Source organism: Leguminivora glycinivorella, chromosome Z, assembly GCF_023078275.1.
Source record: "Leguminivora glycinivorella isolate SPB_JAAS2020 chromosome Z, LegGlyc_1.1, whole genome shotgun sequence".
NCBI classification, from domain to species: Eukaryota; Metazoa; Arthropoda; class Insecta; order Lepidoptera; family Tortricidae; genus Leguminivora; species Leguminivora glycinivorella.
This window is the reverse complement of record NC_062998.1, coordinates 42,335,976-42,355,978: the sequence shown is the minus strand read 5'-3', so window position 1 is coordinate 42,355,978 and position 20,003 is coordinate 42,335,976. Positions and strand designations below refer to the sequence as shown.

Genomic DNA, 20,003 nt, shown 5'->3' with positions numbered 1-20,003 from the left:
TTGATCTAATATAATACGATACGATATCTGGGTGGCTAGCCGAATGGCACAAACGCTCACGAAACGAAGCGCTAGTAGATATCTATCTCTATCGCGCTTGCGTATTGGCGCGACAGAGCCAGCGGCGTATCGCTTTCGTTTGGCGTCGGAGAAATGCCATTCGGCTACGGGGCCTGGGGAGACATCTGGGGGCCTGCTCCATTTCAGCTTCTTGGCCTTCTTTTTGGTGGAATCTTGGGAGTAAAGGAACTGCGAGCATCGCACCTTGAACTTCGTGTTTCCGGTCTTCTTCTTCGGAAATCTAAGAAATATATAAAGTTGAATTTGTAAAATAGCTAAATAATAAGAGAATCATAACAAAGAACAATAATCATTGATGGCGTTTTTAAGGTATGAATATTGATAGGTTATTATTGCAAGGTCGATAAAACACATCACATCACTATGCTAAAAAACATAACCTTTCCGAGTTTGAGAAAACTTCCAAAAAATATGCAAAAATCTATACAGAATTGAATAAGATTTGAATTGTATAAACTACTAATATGTACATTTATATTTCTGCCAGGTCGTATCAATAAATATTATCAAAAACTCAAGAAACTTACCGATGAAATGATATAACCTCTTGCGTGTTTTCTTTTCTTCCTGAATGTGATTTGCAACACTTGATCACACAAGCCATATAGTCAGAAATGAAACTTGAACTATCACAAATATACACTGAGCTATTTTTTCCACGATCTATCAGAAATCTTCACAAAATAAATAAATATCGTCAAGACGACCATTGAAGTCGCGCTAAAAACTCGAACCAATATAATACGACTATGTACAGTTGTCAAAGATGGAGACCGAGTTGAAATGACAAACGTATATTTAATTTTATAATAAATGGACCCCAGGTCCGTTTTGACATCACATTTGTTCGAGAAAACGAAAGAAGTTGTGGAATATTGTCTCATTCGCTCATATAAAAAAGGTAATAGTGTGGTGTGAGTAAGATACATGTCAACGAGCTCTTATTTTAGCATGGCTTCCATGCTTTAGTTATACTTCCGTGATTGCTCATACCAAAGACAAGACATTTTTTTTAACAATATTGAATTCAGCTTCCAGTATTTTTTTAAGGAATGTTCTACATGGTCAAGAACAAAGTTGCTTGGTGAGAAACAGAAACTTCATTTTACGTGATTTTACGCTAAAATACCAGAGGCTACGCGGCTGTACTTGTGACCAGTTTAAACATACATTTTAACAATTAATAGAAACATCAATTATAATATCAGTTTTTATAGCCAACCAACAAAATAATACTATATGTATACATTGCTTTACTACCATAATGTCTATGGTCGATGGCAATTTAACTAGAAGCATTAAAAAAAAAACATAACACATCTACTATTTTATTTGTCAATCAGTTTAGTACATATGTACTATGTACATTTTGTACATCACATCTTTCGGTTTGCAATAAAGTGGAACTAAATTTTGACCGTGCAACTGTAAATAACATATTATGTCTTAATGAAAGCCGCCACTAGCTTATACTTTACGATGGCGGAATCGCAGGTTGCTAACATAGTCAATGAAATATTGGTAAGAATTATTTTTGTTTTGTTGAATAGTGGTTGTGTACTATTCTTAAATAATCAAATGTTTATACAAGAAAGAGCTAACTATTTATACGGCATGCTTAATGGGGACGTCGTGATTTAATAATACAGTACTTGCTGTATTAATTTTTTACTTTATTAGTTTATTTATATGTCTTATCATACAATTCAAAGATTTACAGTCTTGTCGCAAGTTTGTCAAATTAATATTGTTTATTATTCGTAGAGAGTGGAAGCAGTTGAAGAAGCCTTCAGCTGCTTCTTGGTCTATAAACCCGACCAGGAGAATGAGAGGTTAGCAACCTATCAGAAAAAACTATGTGCAGTCATGACTACAATCAGTGCAGATGTGCAGGAGTCTGCCATCAGGCAGTACCTCACGCTGACTGCGGTTCTCACCAACAGACACAAAATGAAGCAACTTTTAACACTCATGGAAAACTTAGTTAACACAAATATAATACAGGCTCGGTAAGTATAATTTACATTTCTATAATAAAATTGCAAGTAGGAGTTCTTATGTCTGACTCAGTAATAATCTCACTTATATTACTCCTATTTTATATTGTCATTATAATCAGGCTGTCTGGCTTAATGACTAAGTAATTCATGGATTGAAAATAATGTTGTTACTAAATTAATTGAATAAAGTATCTGACTACTGAATGTATAAATGGTTTTCCATGCTATGCCTGGTTTCAGTTTTTATCAATGAATACTTTTGGCTTTGCCTTTCACATTTTAGTATGGTAAATTAGTTTATTAAAATTCACCCATCAGTGAAAACTAAACTCTATGTAGTAATCATGACATACAGCATCACTATCAATATACATACAACTAAGTCTAAATTTTTGTAAATGAGATGTTTTAGTTTAGAGAGTATCTTTTGATGATCACATCCACATGTGTTTACAAGGTTATAAAATGAGGAATTAAATTATTATCAGTCATCTGCCCTTTTAGTACAGTCAACCAATTGGAACCCTAGGCCACTGTAGAACTATGTCATAGTGACGTTATAAATCAGATTGTAAGAAATCTCTTACTGCTTGTCTTTTTGACATGGTTGTAGAGTGGCCTAGGGTTCCAATCGGTTAACTGTACATTCTCAGTGTACACTTATTACAGAGTAATTAGTATTATCCTAATTATGCAGGGTTCGAAAATATCCGATATTTATAATAAATATCAAAATATCGGATATTTATGATATATATCGGATATATATCAACTTTGATATATATCCATTTTGTATGGAAGGCATTTCATTTTTTTGTTGCGTTATTTATGAATACTACTTTAGATAAGGAAAAATGTACTAAAAAACATAAAATTTTGTAGAAAAACAGTAACACAAAAGACAAGTTTTTTTAACAATGTTACATTTTTCAAAACCATTTTTGTATTGGAATATTTATTAAAAAAAAGATATATATCGGATATTTATATTCATTGATATATATCGTCGAACCTAGCTGGATATATATCCGATATATATCGGATATATATCTTGATATATCCATTGATATATATCCTCAAACCCTGTAATTATGTGAGGCAATATTCGGTACTCTTGTAGACATACTATAATAGCTTACAATTCAACTAACAACTGAATGATACCCATATTTAATTATGTGATTAAATTAGTTCATTCTGCAATGGGTAACATTGTATAAGTGATAAAAGATAATAACATGCAAGTGTGCATGGGTAAACATCCCACTTTGTTGATTGCTATAAAGCCGCTTTGTCAGTTTATTCATATAAAGATACAAGTAAATCTCGCCTTAATGGTAACCGACAAAGTGGGACGTTTTACTAACCACACTCACATATATCTTGGTTGCTATGATTTCTGTAACAATTTTTAGCTATGATAATTTAATTCAGAAATCACAAATATTTTAAGGTTAACACCATACAATTGACTAATTAAAGTCCAGTATTATAAACAAAAAGGTATTTGTTGTTTTTTTTTTATCTCAGGGTTGTTCTCACAACCAAGTACTTACTCAATATATTTTTTTTAATTAGCCTCTTTTCTGTCCCACTGCTGGGCAAAGACCTCCCCTCGTTTTCTCAATAATTACAGTAATATAAAATATCTTATGTTTTCTTAAAGTTTACACCTCACCTATTCATTTTGACTTTTAACCCATTTAATATTACAGGATGCTCTGTGACTGCATTCTGACTAGTGAAAAACTTTCCTATGAAAATGCGGATTACTGGATTGAGTGTTTCAATTTGATCAGAAGAATTATAGGCGGTGTGGATTACAAGGGCGTCAGAGAGATCATGAAGGTATGATGTTTGTTGTATAATTTTAATAATGTATGTAAATGATATTTTATCACTTTCGCAACCAAGAACCCGCGTGCTGGGCACTCGCGAACTTTGCTCAGATGCCGGAGAAGTGGAAAACCCACTGGGACAAACGGACGGGCGGGGTTATAAATTACGACTGGTTTCAGACGTAGTGCGCCATTTTTTTGTCTGGTAGTGAAAGTTTTAAACATCAAAACTTTGAAGAAATTGTGATGTTTACTCAACAAGAAAAAAGAAACTTTATTTCTTTTAATAAAGAAAATACACATAATAAGAGATATCTTACACAGATCAAACTCATCCTAAACTATGCACTACACATAACTTGTACTCTCTGGCACTAAGCGATGCAGACGTATACATGTAATTAACACAAGGACAAATATATAAATCTGTGTTAATCAAAAACCTAAATTGTCTTATTGGGATACAAACCCAGGACCATTTGCTTAGCAGGTCATTAGGCCAGACCGGTTTTGCATTTTCTTCATAATGATAATCATGTTTAATCAGGAAACATTAACAGTCATCACTCATCATACATAATAATAATTATAGTAGCAATCAAGCCAAGGTCGCAAAAGTGCCCACAAGTATTTAACAAAATGTGATTGGCAGCATGTAACTGATTTCATGGCATTATTGTTAAGTTAAATGAATCAGTAAACAAATATTCAATTTTGCATCTGCTTCAATATTGTTACTTTCATTTACTACATGAAATTACCTATATAATATCAATCACTAACTATCAAGACAATCATAAAATTCATGTTAAGATAATTTTAATGTCCCTGGCTGATCCTATATATCTCATATCTGCCAGTCCACCATTTAATTTTATGGCAGATTTGCTTTTAGCTGTGCTTTTAGTGTACGTACTATTGGTGTTAGTCCTATCATTCAATGAAATCATAGATATTCCTGTAACCATACACATTTTTAAACATGTAATGTGTGCAAATAAATATGTATATTATTGCCTAGTGTCAAGGTTGATCTGTGTAAGATACCCCCAATATTTATATATCCCATATTATGTATCTCTTTATTTTTATGTTCTAGGGCTGTAGAGAAAAAGCGCACACTTTACCAGTGCGGTTAAATTCATCCACAATGGCTCAGATGAAAGCGCTGTACAATGTTATAGAATATATCTTTGACCGCAACGCGTCCCTGCTGCCCGCTTACTTCATCGTCACGGAAATACAGAAAGATTACCCAGACAATAATCACTGGCCACATTGGGTATGTATTATACCTACTTAGTACATAGTGTAGTTGGGACAGCTCCATATACCTGTATTGCTTTATCTGTAATCTATGATAGATGAAGCAAACGCGCCTACTTAGCGTGCCTGGACTCAGTCAAAACATCTAGGTAGGCCGTCCCTACTCACAGCTTTCACGTATCAATGTTTGTAGGTAGGATGCAACGAAAAGTTACATGATATTTAATTGCAATTCTGTGGACAGCTCTATATTACTAACATGGTTCAGGTATCATGGAGCTATAATTATGTTAAATAACTTGAAATACTGATAAAGAAAACCAATGTGTACCTACTTTACTCCGGTTAACTAATACTTTAATACCTATAACACTTCAGTACTTTAATTTCTGGCACTTGAGGTGTTGTTTAACATTGTTTTCGCTTTTAGCAACTTGCGAAGCTGCTGACAAGCTTTGTCCAAAGCTTCAAGCCGTGTGCACAGATGGTGTCGATTATTGGGCACTCTCATATGCTGCCAGTAGTCGAATATTCTGGCTATGCAGACCACCTAGTCAACCCTTGGCGATTAGATCCAACCACATTAAAATTCTCACTAAAAGGAAGTCTGCCGTACGACGACAAATTACTGAAGCCACAAATAGGCCTACTGAGACATGTTTTGCAGCAGCCATATTCCAGGGACATGGTCTGTTCCATGCTGGGATTGCAAAAGCAGCATAAGCAGCGTTGCATCGCTCTGGAAGATCAACTAGTCGAACTAATGATCCTAGCCATGGAGAAAAGCGAACAGGAAAGCGAAGACGACGAAATGTCTTCAACGCACTGGTGCTGGTTACACCTCTCATCACAAGTTATTTATTTAATACTCTTTCAATTTGCCTCATTTCCCAATATAGTAATGGGGCTTCACAACAAACTGATCGGACACGATATGAGGAAAGGCAGAGATCACTTGATGTGGGTGCTGCTTCAGTTTATCTCTGGGAGTATACAAAGGAATCCGCTGTCAAACTTTTTGCCCATAATAAAGCTACACGAACTATTGTATCCGGAGAAGGAGCCGCTGCCTGTCCCCGACTGTACGAGGGCCCACTGCACGCATCAAATGGCGGTGGTGTGCATTTGGATGCACTTGTTGAAAAAAGCGGAGTCGGAACATAAAACAATGCCTATGCCACAAAACCTAAAAGTGCAATATGAGTAAGTACTTTATTAAATACTTTATTTTATTGCTTAGAAATAATGTCGTGTCGATTTTAGTGATTTGCTTTATTGCATTACGATCGATGATGATACCTACCGTTAGCAACGTTACTACTACTCTCTTCTGTTTATTATTTAACCATTATGAACATTTTTTTTTCTACTTATAATTTCAAAAGTACGTAGTAAGTAGGAAAAGAAAATATGTAGAAACGCTACTGGATCGCCATGTATTTCTCATATGAACTGACCAGTTTTTACGAAGTTTATGCTTCAATGCGTGCAGTTGTGTTCAAACTTATGTCAATTTGATAATTTATATATCGTTTCAGCTTCCTACAGCACTTCATGACATCGAACAATACACCAAACCTCATGGGTTCAGACTACCGCATAGCTCTGCTTTGTAACGCGTATTCCACCAACCAAGAGTACTACGCACGGCCCATGGGCATCATTATAGAGACGCTCTTCGGCAGTCAGAAAGCTTTGTCCAACGGGAATCCCGGGACGCCGTTGCCTACAGTGCCTTTGTCTATGTGCATACTGGATAGTTTGACGTTGCACTGTAAAATGTCTCTGATCCATTCGATAGTGACGCACGTGGCGAAGCTGGCGCAGAACAAGACAAGTATACCGGGGAGTAGCATGATGGCGCCGGCGCTCGTCGAGACGTACAGCCGGCTCCTGGTCTACACGGAGATCGAGTCGCTGGGAATCAAAGGTTTCGTTAGTGAGTGTCGATCGATCGTTATGGAGAGTAGCTTTATAATACAACACTTCAGATGGCGTCTGTGAACCTTTAATGTTCTATTATAATTCTACTCTCTTTTTACTCTCGCAAAATTAGTTGTAGTTATTCAATTTAGAACTAAAAACGTTAAAGTGGTTACCTACTAGATTTAATTTCTATACTTACCAAAGGTATTTATAAAAGTAAATCAGTCAAATACCTTTTTGCAGCAAAAATAACTGCAAGTTTAAAAAAAATTGGCACATACATAAGTCTCCTTGAACTCGTGTGCCTAAGGTTATTGTGTGTGTTTTTAAGTGGTCGGAAACCATACTAAATTCAATAAAGTGTCGTTCAATAAAGTTAAAAATTAAGTCTGAAGTCAGACCAATGGCAAACTGAATCCAAGAAATGAACACGACCTCCCTTGACGTGTGCCAAAGATTAATTTACATAATCTTGTCGACAGTCCAACTGCTCCCGAACGTGTTCAAGTCGCAAGCGTGGGGCATCCTCCATAACCTTCTGGACATGTTCTCATACCGCATCCACCACATCCAGCCGCACTACAAGGTCACGCTGCTCTCCAACATACACTCGCTGGCCGCGTACCCGCAGGCCAACCAGACGCAGCTGCAGCTCTGGTAAGATATAGACAAACTGGATATTGTATCTGTAGTGTGTGCCCTCCCGTACAGTAACGCTCGTTCGTACTAGCCGAGCGCTGATCAGCCGTTTTCGCGCGCTCTCGGTCCGAGTCAGTCGGTTCCAGTTCGGTTGTGGTCGGATCACAGGGTTCGCTTTGCTGTCATTGTCACTTCTCGGCTCTTCGCTCCTTTTGCTCCCATTCTGTTGCGCATGTGTGAGTGTACTAAATGTACTAGAGAGCAGAATCATTTGGGAGTAGTTCGGTCTAGTACAGTGCAGGGAATCGTGTGTTTTGTACTATTAGTACATGTTAGTACATGTACTAATAGTACAAAAGACACGATTCCCTGCACACAAGCCTATTTGATGGGGGTCCGTGAAGTTTTTAACATTGTGGAAGTGTCTGGAAAATAAACCCTGCTAAATGTATATTTTTACATATTTTGATTTCAGTTTCGAAAGCACCGCGCTACGACTGATCACAAGTCTGGGCAGTTCGGGCGTGCAACTACAGATGTCGCGAGTGGTGTCCGAGCCGAAGTCACTCGTGTCTCAAGACAACGAGGAACTGAACCGAGTGCTGGTGCTAACTCTGGCGAGGGGCATCTACATGAGCGGGACAGGTTAGTCGTCAATCTTGCACAGCTGCCAGCTACCTCATATCCATACATAATCTGCAAAATCTGAATATTACATGACTGGCAGGCAAGCATAGTTGCGTGATGAACCATATGACGTCAAGCCGTCCTTTTCGCACTATTTATAAGTGCGATAGGGAAGCACCGTTGCGATAAAGTCTATCGAACTAGTTTGCTATGTCCGCTGGCATTACATGCGTGGCATGATTTGGCGTCATTTTCGCTTGCTATTTAAAAGCAAAAATCATCCTTATAGTTATCGATAAACTGACATCATTGAATAGAATTCATGATAATTTGTAGTGGTTATTTTAAATCTACTGATAGCATTCAACATTTTTTTTTTTTTCATTTCGAACAGAATTGCATTTGATTTGTTTTATTTTCAAAACAACTCGGGATTAGTGAGCTGTCAACTGTCAAATTCCATATAAAATGGTGGGTTAACCCTCCATTTTCGTTGTTGCAAGTGGCCCTAATAATCATGTGTTTTCCTGGCAGCCAACGACGGAGCGGCGGTGAAGGAGTTGCTCACCACCATAATGACGAACACGCCGCACATGTGGTCACAGCACACGCTGCAGTGCTTCCCTCCGGTGCTCGTCGACTTCTTCTCACAGGTAACTTGAATACTACTGGTAATTATTGTTAACCGAAAACAAACATACATGATTATAGTAACTGTTTCTCTAACGGATAGGCAGAGACTTTGCTATGATTCATAATAATAATGCTGAGATCCCTGACACCTCTTACGCTTCTTTCACTTTCATAACATAACATTCCTGATACGCTCATAAATTGATATAATGTATATGAGTCTTTTGAGAAGCGCTTATGGCCTAGCGGCAGGAGTGTGCGACTTTTCACTTCGGTAGTCGCGGACATTTGATAATATATTGTCAGTCGTTTTTCGGTAAAGGAAATCATCGTGAGGAAACCGGACTAATCCCAATAGGATCTAAGTTTGGGTTTGATGGTCATATGGCAGACGTTTTCGTAAAACCAGTGTTTACGCCAGATCCTAAGATAAGTTGCTAAAACGGACCCCTGACTGTAAGGTCTGACCGAGACTATGGCTGGCCGAGACTTCATACAACTTCGTTCGCGGCCGGATCTTACCTGGCTCTCACGAGCCGTGGTCAGATATCGGGATGAACGCTACGAAATAGAACTATGTACGGGCGATTTGAAATTAACTTTTAAATCCTGTTATCGTACAGAATCCAGCACCCAAGGAAAATAAGCAAGTGCTAAAGAAGTCCGTAGAAGAGGAGTACCGCAAGTGGACGTCGATGGCGAACGACAACGACATCATATCGCACTTCTCCGTGCCCGGCACGCCGCTGTTCCTCTGTCTGCTGTGGAAGATGATCTTTGACACGAACAGAATCAATCCTATCGCTTTCAAGTAAGTTATTGTAGTCAAATAGTACCCTTCGAAGGCCGTAAAAATATCCAAATACGTAATAATGTCTTATAGTTCTACAAAATCTCAATTCTAATTGACGCAACAAGCTATAAGTTTTTTTTTGTGTGCAGAATCCTCGAACGCATCGGCGCTCGTGCGCTCTCAGCCCACCTGCGCAAGTTCTGCGACTACCTCGTGTACGAAGTGACCAACCCGGCCGGCGGGCCCCACATCAACAAGTGCGTCGACGCCATTAATGACATCATATGGAAGTATAACATCGTTACTATCGACAGGCTCGTGCTGTGTCTGGTGAGTACACTTGGTAGGCACACTAACGTTCACTAAAAGAAGTTTGAGTGCCGTGCAAAGTTACCTTTTACCTATATTTTGTATGTGTAGGTTCTGCGGCCAAACCCCGATGGCAACGAGAGCCAAGTGTGCCTGTACATCATCCAACTTCTGCTACTCAAAGGCTCCGAGCTCCGAAACCGAGCGCAAGACTTCGTCAAGGAGAATTCGCCAGAACACTGGAAGCAGAACAACTGGTAATGTCACAAAATCATGATAGCTTTATGTAATGTTTTAGATACAATATTTTATGTCTGACTCTGACAACTAATCCACATTGAGACATAATTCCTTTGTACACCCATCAGTTCAAGTCAGAGGTGCCTTACTGTTATTGCATTGTCATACATCTTACAATGTGTATTTGCGGTATTCGATATATTACCGGATTCACTTTAAAATTATAAAAATGTTTTGAGTGTCACAGTAAAACTTTAGGGTTCAGATCTATTTAAGTTTTTAACTGATTAATTTTATAAAACCTTCAATAATGCCAGGTACGACAAGCACCTGGCCTTCCACAGAAAGTACCCCGAGAAATTCGCGCCCGAGGAGGCCAGTGGCGCGTACGGTGGGTCCATACCCGTGTACCTGAGCAACGTGTGTCTCCGGTTCATTCCCGTGCTGGACATAGTGGTGCACCGGCACCTGGAGACGCCGCAGGTCAGCAAGAACCTGGAGCAGCTGCTCGAGCACCTGGGCTACCTCTACAAGTTCCACGGTGAGTCATTATACTTCTAAAAAGGTAATGATATGGGTTAATCCGCGGCTAACACGAGTCACGATTTTAAGGGCCCAATTAGACGGTACGAGATCTCGCATACGAGTTTTATTACATTGCGGTATTTGATGGCTGTGCAAAATTGTATGTAACATCAACAGCCCGCAATGTGACTAAAATCGCATGCGAGTTCACACGCCGTCTAAATCAGGCATAAGGCATGTTCTATTTATTCACGACGCAAGTTCAAGCGATAATCTATCTCTAAATAAGTGTTACTTTCCAGATATATGCATAGATCCCTTAATTTGCTGCTGTACTGTAGTTCAAATAAACACGCAATGAAGTCGTGACTCACGTTACTTTTATGTGGATTCAGCCATTTAACAATAGTGATAATATTCTTTAAATTCGTCTCCCTTATTTCAATGGTCTGGCCTAGTGGATAGCGACGCTGCCTGCTAAGCCGATGGTCCTGGATTTGAATCCCGGTATTTGTGTGATGAGTCCAGATATTGTTACTGTTTTCTATGTTTTTAAAATTTTCTATTGTCTATGTGTATCCTTGTCTAGGTACATGGGTAACACAAGCTTTCTTGGGCTTACCTTGGGGCTTCGTCAATCTATATAAGACTAGCTTTTACCCGCGGCTTCGCCCGCGTAATAAAAGTATTCATTAAGATTTTCATTTGGATCCTTAGGTTTCTCTGTAGGTATATTTATCTGCGATTATTTTGATTGCACATAATACTTTTGCTTGCAATGATTGTAGAAATATTACAGATAGACCACAGCGTAGGTAATTCTATATACGCTGGGGAAACCTTTATAAACATCCCACATAGCCCGTATTTCGACACTATGATCGGTGGGTAAAAAGTACTTTTTTCAATTATCCCTTACAATTTTTTAAATTTTGCTTATACTTATCGCAAACGTAATCTTCAAGCAAGCAAACAACGATCGTCTTAGAGCACATTGATTGTAAGAGACCGCCGACCGATTATCCGTATCCCTCTAACGATACCCATATTATCCGTATCCGTATCGCTATCGCTATCGCTATCGCTATCGCTAACGCTATCCCTATCGCTATCCCTATCGCTATCCCTATCGCTATCCCTATCCCTATCCCTATCCCTATCCCTTATCAAGATGTTTAATGATATAACACTTTAAGTTCTCGCGCTTTGTACACATATTTAAAGTCACATACAGGGTCGAACGCGATTAATTAACATTATTTTTACCTTTTTTCCCAACGTTTAGGCCAGGTTGCACTGGCCGTGGTCGCGGAAGATTGACGTCCCAGCAAAATGTCACCGGAGATGTAAACAACACAAAACTACCCGATACTAATTTATATAAATGTTCGGGGTAGACAAATAAATGTAATCTACCCGCTTTTAGTTAATGTTTATTTCACACCATGTTTATTTAATGTTAATTAATCGCGTTCGACCTGTATGTGACTTTAAATATATGTTTAATGATTTCTTATCAAGTGCTAAAATATAAAGTTTCATGGTAAAGTTTCATGGTTTTATCTTTTATAATTAAGAAATCCCATACATCAAACTTTCAACCTCTTTTTCAACCCCTTCATCCCTTTTTTTCGAAATAAAAAGTAGCCTATGTTCTGTCTCAGGATCTAAAGATTGTCTGTTCCAAATTTCATCAAAATCGGTTGCGTGGTTTAAGCGGGAAAGCGTAACAGACAGACAGACAGACAGACAGACAGACAGACAGAGTTACTTTCGCATTTATAATATTAGTATGGATTGTCCTATAATACTTATTTATTGTAATGGTCAATAGCAGGTTACAGATTAAGCAACCAATTTAAGGGCCAGTTGCATCAACCACATTTGACAAACACATCATAGTCACGCAGCAGACGTCTATGGAACCTTCCATACAATACAATTTAACGAACGCTTTAACCCTTAAATGCATGGTGATGTATATATGCATCATATATTTGATGGCCCGTGGCTCGATATGTAGCTATCCAAAATCAAAATCATTTATTGCTTAATTATTATTCATTATTTATTATTATTTAATAAACAATTAAATAAATTAAATAATATGATGATTTACTATTTATTAAATATTTAAGGATTAAGATGAAATGGCGGAAGAGTGTGAAAAAACAGGACGATGGCGATTTTTAGTATGTTATTTAGGCTGATTTTTTCGGAGTTAGTTACTAGTTTATGTTTAAACATTTTATCATAGAGGTTCCACAAATAGTGTACCTTTTTAATAGTAGTAATTTTTTAAAAATAAAACTTACCAATTACGATATATTTGTATAAATAAGATTTGACATATTTAACTTCTAACGCTGATATAGTATAAAAATCGATATTAAATATTTTTTTTATTATTTTTCCCAGAGTCAGAAAATCATTGTCTATCATATATATTAATATCTCGTTGAAAGAAAAAATCATGCATTTATGGGTTAACGGTGACAGACGGTTTGATGTAACTGGCCCTAAGCCTTACTCTATTTGCCAGACCGGCCAGTAACCTTCCTGTACAACACGCTGCACTACTACGAGACGAAGCTGCGCGACAAGCCGCCGCTGAAGCGCAAGCTGGTGAACGCCGTGCTGGGGTCGCTCAAGGACGTGCGGCCCGCCGGCTGGGCCACCACGGACGCGTTCCAGGCGTACCTGGTCAAGCCGGACGCGGACACCACGCCCTGGACGCCCGACCTCAACTACTACCTCAGCCTGGTTAACAGGATGGTTGACAGTATCCTTTTGAATTAAAAAATCTTTCTCACTTAATATAGTCTCATCTGAAGATCATGAAAGAAAGGGGTGAAAGTCATGTGACCAGAAAGGCATTGCGAATGAGTGTGGAAGGAAGTAACGGGAGAGGAAAACCGAGGAAAAGGTGGATGGATTGTGTGAGAGATGATATGAAGCGAAAGCAAGTGAATGATGAGATGACTCAGATGACGAATGATAGGGAGGTATGGAAGCGGAAGACATGCTGCGCCGACCCCAAATCAATGAGATAAGGGCAGGCGAATGATGAGTCTCATCTGAAGATCAGCGCTGGAAGCTATCAGCAACACGCTGAGATGAAGCCATTTCGTGGCCAGGCCTTTCTTTCTTGTTGTCATTATGTGTATGTTCACGAATAAATGTTCATTCTATTCTAAAAGGAGATGTTTTCACGAGTTCTATATACTCAAAGTTAGACTCTCGGCCGGATTTTACTTTCACGTGCAAATTGTTGCAATATCTACATATTGCAACAATTGGCACGAAGCGCTTTGCTTCTTTATTGCCAAGGAGTGGAATTCACACCTCATATTACCCAGCAACCTTAGAATCAAAAGTGAACAGGTTCCCTTTCTAGGCGAGGTTCCATCGTAGGCCACATTTTCGCCTCGGCTAGTCTGTTGCCATGAATAAGCCTATTTTTTTTTTAATTTGACAGGGTTCGTGAGAGCTACGTGTTCGTTTGTCGATAATATATGAAACTGTGGATAAATATCAACCCAGGAAAAAACTAGGCCTTATTGGTAGTAGTACGGCGTCCTCCATCCGACGTTTTAACACATGAACTCCGAAGTCGCAAGCTTTTAACGCTAGTTCCTACTCATTATAAATTTCTGTGACTTATTAGTACATATTATGTAGTTGTCACGTAGTCGACATGATAACATAAAAGCTACTTAATGAGTTTTTGAAAATGCTTTGTGAATGATTTGTCAAAACGGTTAATAACATTTTTTTTTATTTCTTTCGCCAATGCACCTCTTTGTATATTTCCTGAACAATCCCCCAGCAATGACAGGCGTATCCCACTTCCCGAACACCGACTGGCGATTCAACGAGTTCCCGAATCCGTCGGCACACTCCCTTTATGTGACTTGCGTAGAACTCATGTCACTACCAATGGCACCCGATGTTGTTGGCAATAATTTGCTCGACGTGGTCACTAAGGGCTTTGTGGTCATACCGGCGACCAAGATCCAACTCTGGATCAACGCGATAGGACTAATAATGGCTGCTCTGCCTGATGCTTACTGGACTGTCATTCATGATAGGTAAGTCTTAATACTTTATACTATCTTGCAGTGGCGGGGCGGGGCGTGAAAATTTTCGTTGGTAAAGCCGGAGGGGTTTTTGGAATCTGTTTTGTATGGACTTCTACAGATACTAGAGAATTTTGGGGAACCCGTTAGGAATCGAGTTGTATCGACGCTCCGCCACTGCTATCTTGTCTTGTACGTATCCTGCATGGAACTGCACTACACACTACACCAAACAGAGTTACTTTTCCAATTGGAGGTACTTAGTTACGCAGAAGGGTGAATCAACTTTTTCTTGCCTGTTATTGCCATGGTTACGGTCCCCTGAGTCACGCTGATTTTATGCAAAATTATGCTACTGAAATTATGCAAGCATGCATGTAGTCCATGTTTGTAGGTGACAAATTAAGTAAAGGGCTTGTTAACATTAGAAAAATGCATGTTTGCATAGTTTAAGTAGCATAATTTTGCATAAAACCAGCGTGACTCAGGGGACTGTAACCATGGTAATAACAGGCAAGAAAAAGTTGATTCACCCAGAAACGTTCCAATCCACATGAAGTTGTCATTAAGTTTTAGACCTTGTATGAAAAACAAAAGTCTTTCATTTCAATGACAATTTCAGATGGATTGGATCGTTTCTGCGTAACTACGTCCAATTATAATATTAGTAGAGATATAGATATTGCCCTAATAATCCCCTACAAAATACTTTGTTTGAAGTGAAACTTCTAATGCGACTGCCAACTCGAATTTTGAAAAAATGCTAGACTGATGCTATGCTAATTTTTGAAGTGAAACTCTTAAACTTGTCCGCATTTCGTGAGTTTATGTTCGTTTTCTCAATAATTTGAGCAATTACCAATGTAAAATATTCAAAACAGTAAAAAGATGGAAGTAACTGAACGCAGAAAACTGACAGTCACTGGACAGAATGTTTTAAAGGTTATGTTACGAAGATTAATTTCTTCCGCGCGGAGGGACTCCACTCCACTCACTATTTTATTTCTCCAGGATACTGGAAGCCATGACCCACAGCGACATGACAGAGTGGCCGTACCAGCACTCGCCATTCCAGCTGTTCAACCTGGCCACCACCAACGACGCCATGCTCGAGAACAAGTACAGCCTCACGCTGGCGCTGGCTCACGCCGTCTGGTACCACGCGGGCGCCGGACAGATCATGCAGGTTCCTCAGTGAGTGTACCACAGATTTCATATAAACCACAGATCAAGCAAACGCATCTAATTAGCGTGCCAAACGAACTCGGTCAAAACGACTAGGTAGTCTGTCCCGTTAGCTCACGCCGTCTGGTACTACGCGGGCGCCGGGCAGATCATGTAGGACCCTCAGTGAGTATGTTCATGTGTACAGCCATCAAATATATCGAACGGCCGGGGTGCGCAAACATATCTGAGCACGCCTTATCGCCTTGACAAATAATAATAATAATAATGTTTTTTGTACGATAACTGATGTTGCCCACCAAGTCTTGATAGGCAACGTAAAGATCGATTAAGTTACGTATGTAAAGTTTCGTTAGGAAGTATTTTATGTGAGTGTTTTTAGTAAAAGAGTAGATAATAATGGGGCGCCACTGTCTATGTAAACCGTTTCGCATGTGGCTACTATTCTGTCACTTTTGTATGAGAACTGTCAAGTGTTTTATGATAAAAAAAATTAATTCCATTTCTACTGTTTTTTGCCAAGCTACATTTACCCCGGCCTTCCATATTTACCCCATTTCACGATATTATCTTCCAGGTTCGTGAAAGAGAAGCTGTCCCCCGAGATCCACACGGAGACGCAGCTGGTGTTCCTGTGCCACCTGGTGGGGCCGTTCCTGCAGCGCTTCAACGCGGACGTGACGCGCGCCGTCATGGACATCACCATCGCGCTCTACGAGCTGCTCGCGCACATCGACAAGACGCAGCCGCATCTGCAGTACATTGATCCTATATGCGACTTGCTGTATCCTTTTTACAACGTATTTAGAGATATATGGGTAGGTGGCAGCACAGTATAAGGACGACCCAGTAGTGAATCTCCCTCGGTGTTTGGCTTTATAGCACGCGCCGCGCGCGACCTTGGCAGCGCCACGCGGCGAGGCGCGTACTGGCGCGACCGCAATCGTCCGTTTCCACATGTACTCTCTGCACCTCGCTGCGTGCGAGCGCTATTCAAGGACAAACCGCGCGGCGCAAAATTTGTTAGAAGAATTATTACTGGTTTTATACTGTGGTGGTAGCATTATCTCCTTGTGTTTGGTTTGACTCGACCTTGGCACAGATCGTATCTGATGATGGCGGCCGAAAGTGACCATAGAATTATGTACTACATTAGACCAGTATAAAAAAGTATCAGTGATTTTGTACAAAATTATAGCTTTGTAGGTACTTAAGCGTCTTGATTTTTTCCGATTTTTTTTGGTATGCTTATGGGTCTGATGCGTCCCACCATAAGGGTTCCTTTTGTACCTTTTTGGTACGGAACCCTAAAAATAAGAAACGGTACAAGACTGCAACCCAACTGCAACTTGGATGATAACTGCACACCAACACTACCAACAGCCACTTCCGCCGGCGGTTGCAGTCTGTCTGTATCTGCACTTAAACACAGACAAATATCTTTTTGTTTATATTTAATGAATCTCAACAATGTCCTTAACCAACAAACCAGCTACCACATAAAATACATGTTCGTCGGCGACACGCTCAAGAGCGAAGTGGAGACCGTGATCCGCAAACTGCGGCCCGCGCTCCAGATGCGACTGCGCTTCATCACGCACCTCAACGTGGAGCAGATCAACACCGCCTAGCAGAACGACTACTACAGCTACACGCCGTCTAGCTCCAGCTCCAGCTCAGAGTAGACGGCCCGGCTGTAGACGTTTTAAACTAATAGCGTTCTGCGGGCGTAGCACACTAGAGGGATAAGCTTTATAGTACCGGTGAGTCCCTATCACACTTACAAACAGTGCGAAAGGGCAAGCCTGACGTTTTATCGTTTATCTCGCGACCGTACTTGCCTGTCTGAACAGTTCTGAGCGAGCATTCGTTCGTTCCTGCGCCGATTAAAGTATGGAAGTCAAGTGTTTTCATCTGCGCACGAACGAACGAATGCTTGCTCAGAACCCTAAGTGAAAACGCAGGGGCGGTTGCACCAAACCGTCCGTTACCTTTAGCGTCTAAATGTTTTGTATTGGCATTTCCATAGACTGCGTGACGGTGAATATGTCTGCTAACTGTGGTTGCTGTGTGGCCCTGAGAATAGCTCATATGGGCTTGGGCCCGCTGACTATCGGCCTGATGGACGTGGAGTAGATCAACACCGTCTAGCTCAGCTCCGAGTAGACAGTTGGGCTATAATATAAACATTTCCCGTATCTATGCAATGAGAGATAAAAAGACTGAAGTCCGTATCAACGAATGCGTCTTCATCTTTTTTTTAGCTCTTTCTTCCTATAGTTTTTATTTACTTTGATCGAATATGGGCAATTAGTTCGTTTATGGAGTCATTTCAGTCAATGTGTTTGTTATCCAAAGTGCAACGTCTGCATATTTTTTTTTTCAATTTTTATGAGTGTATTTCTTATGTTTTGGTTAACATATAAGCTATATTAGATTTTTTAATTTAAGATGCATGTCGACTCGACTACTACAAGTCTTTCAAGCTGAATTTCTTATACAGAAATTAGCGTGTATTACTTTTACTACTGAACATAAATATGCTTTTTACAATGGTTGTATTTTAACTGGTCAATATCATAGATCTAGAATTATTAAACTAGATTGTGGAATCACATTTTTTGCCATACTAAATTGAACCTTATCACTGAAATAGAAAGGTAATCGTATTAGACTAGCGAAAACGATCCACATGAGAGGGCATTGTTTGGGCTGGTGTCCCTCTCGCACGTGTGGCCAGTGTTAATGAGGTTACCATAGTAGTAGTATTTTTATCTGTATATTACCTTACTTTATAACTTCTTATATTATTTTAGTGTTATATTCAAACTAGGGTTTCGATATATTTCAAAGAATTGGAAAATAATTATAATGTCATTATTTTGATGATAATAAATCAAAGATTTGTATAATTAAAAAATATGTTCAAATGGGTATTAGTAGATTTGGTAGTAACTTTGAAAATTGACTGGTATCCCCAATGTATGACAGTGATGACGTCACTGAATAATGTTGACATTGTCAGTAAGTGCGAGAGGGACACCAGCCCAAACAATGACCTCTCATGTGGACACACTTTTTGACCTAACTACTCATTCTGGTTTAACTGTAATTCTATGGTCAATAATTAATATTGTTTTCAATTGGTTTTATTTCTTTGAATGCTAAACATGTTTTCAAGCAAGATTTACATGATAACGAGTGAGTCTACTCAAGTACTCTGGTTCAAAGAATTTAAAACCAAATTATGTTATAAGTAGGATTATTCTAAGGTTAGGTAGACTGGTAAGATCTTCTGTAAAGTAACATTTAAATTGTGTATTTTCTCATCACTCTTAGTAGATAGGAAAAAAAATCGTTATGATAGATAAACGTTTCAGTTTAAAACAAGTCATGTCGTGTATATACATTGTTTTTTCTTTATGATTAGCTATAGGTAATTTTAAGTATTTATGAATTTATGGTGTAATTCTCTGGATCTTTGTTCCAATTCTGTGAAAAAAGGTTTAAGTAATACGTTGATCCTCCATATTAGTATGTAGCGGGGTAAAGTCAGACCCTTTTTGACTATCAATATTTACTAATAATAATTGGGTTCTATCATCACAATGAGATCTATTACCTCATATGATCACAATCGTAAGACATCTTCAACACGAGTCTGTAGGTACATATTATAAGAAACTTAACCTAGAGTGCTGCCAGCAGCGGGGCGGGACCCACGCTGCCAGCAGTCAGGGCCGCAGAGAGAGGAACTATCGGACTATCCGGCCCGTGTTTTAGAGTACCGCCTTCTGCATCTGACCCTTGGTCCGATTGTTTTTATTATTAAGTTTGTAATTTTGTTATCTTAGATGTTTGA

The 20,003-nt window shown here is 39.2% G+C and overlaps 1 protein-coding gene across 1 annotated transcript; it reads left to right on the top strand.

Annotated features, from left to right (window-relative positions):
- Window positions 1-1,455: 1,455 nt before the first annotated feature.
- Window positions 1,456-18,938, top strand: LOC125241529 (mediator of RNA polymerase II transcription subunit 23). The gene is made up of 18 exons (XM_048150056.1): window positions 1,456-1,602; window positions 1,846-2,090; window positions 3,797-3,929; window positions 5,019-5,201; window positions 5,616-6,388; window positions 6,724-7,124; window positions 7,594-7,768; window positions 8,226-8,395; window positions 8,912-9,030; window positions 9,634-9,821; window positions 9,953-10,133; window positions 10,224-10,369; window positions 10,670-10,893; window positions 13,420-13,659; window positions 14,707-14,968; window positions 15,968-16,150; window positions 16,719-16,925; window positions 17,634-18,938. The coding sequence occupies exons 1-18, from the start codon at window positions 1,531-1,533 to the stop codon at window positions 17,770-17,772; spliced, it is 4,041 nt and encodes a 1,346-aa protein (XP_048006013.1). The 5' UTR covers window positions 1,456-1,530; the 3' UTR covers window positions 17,773-18,938.
- Window positions 18,939-20,003: the final 1,065 nt, after the last annotated feature.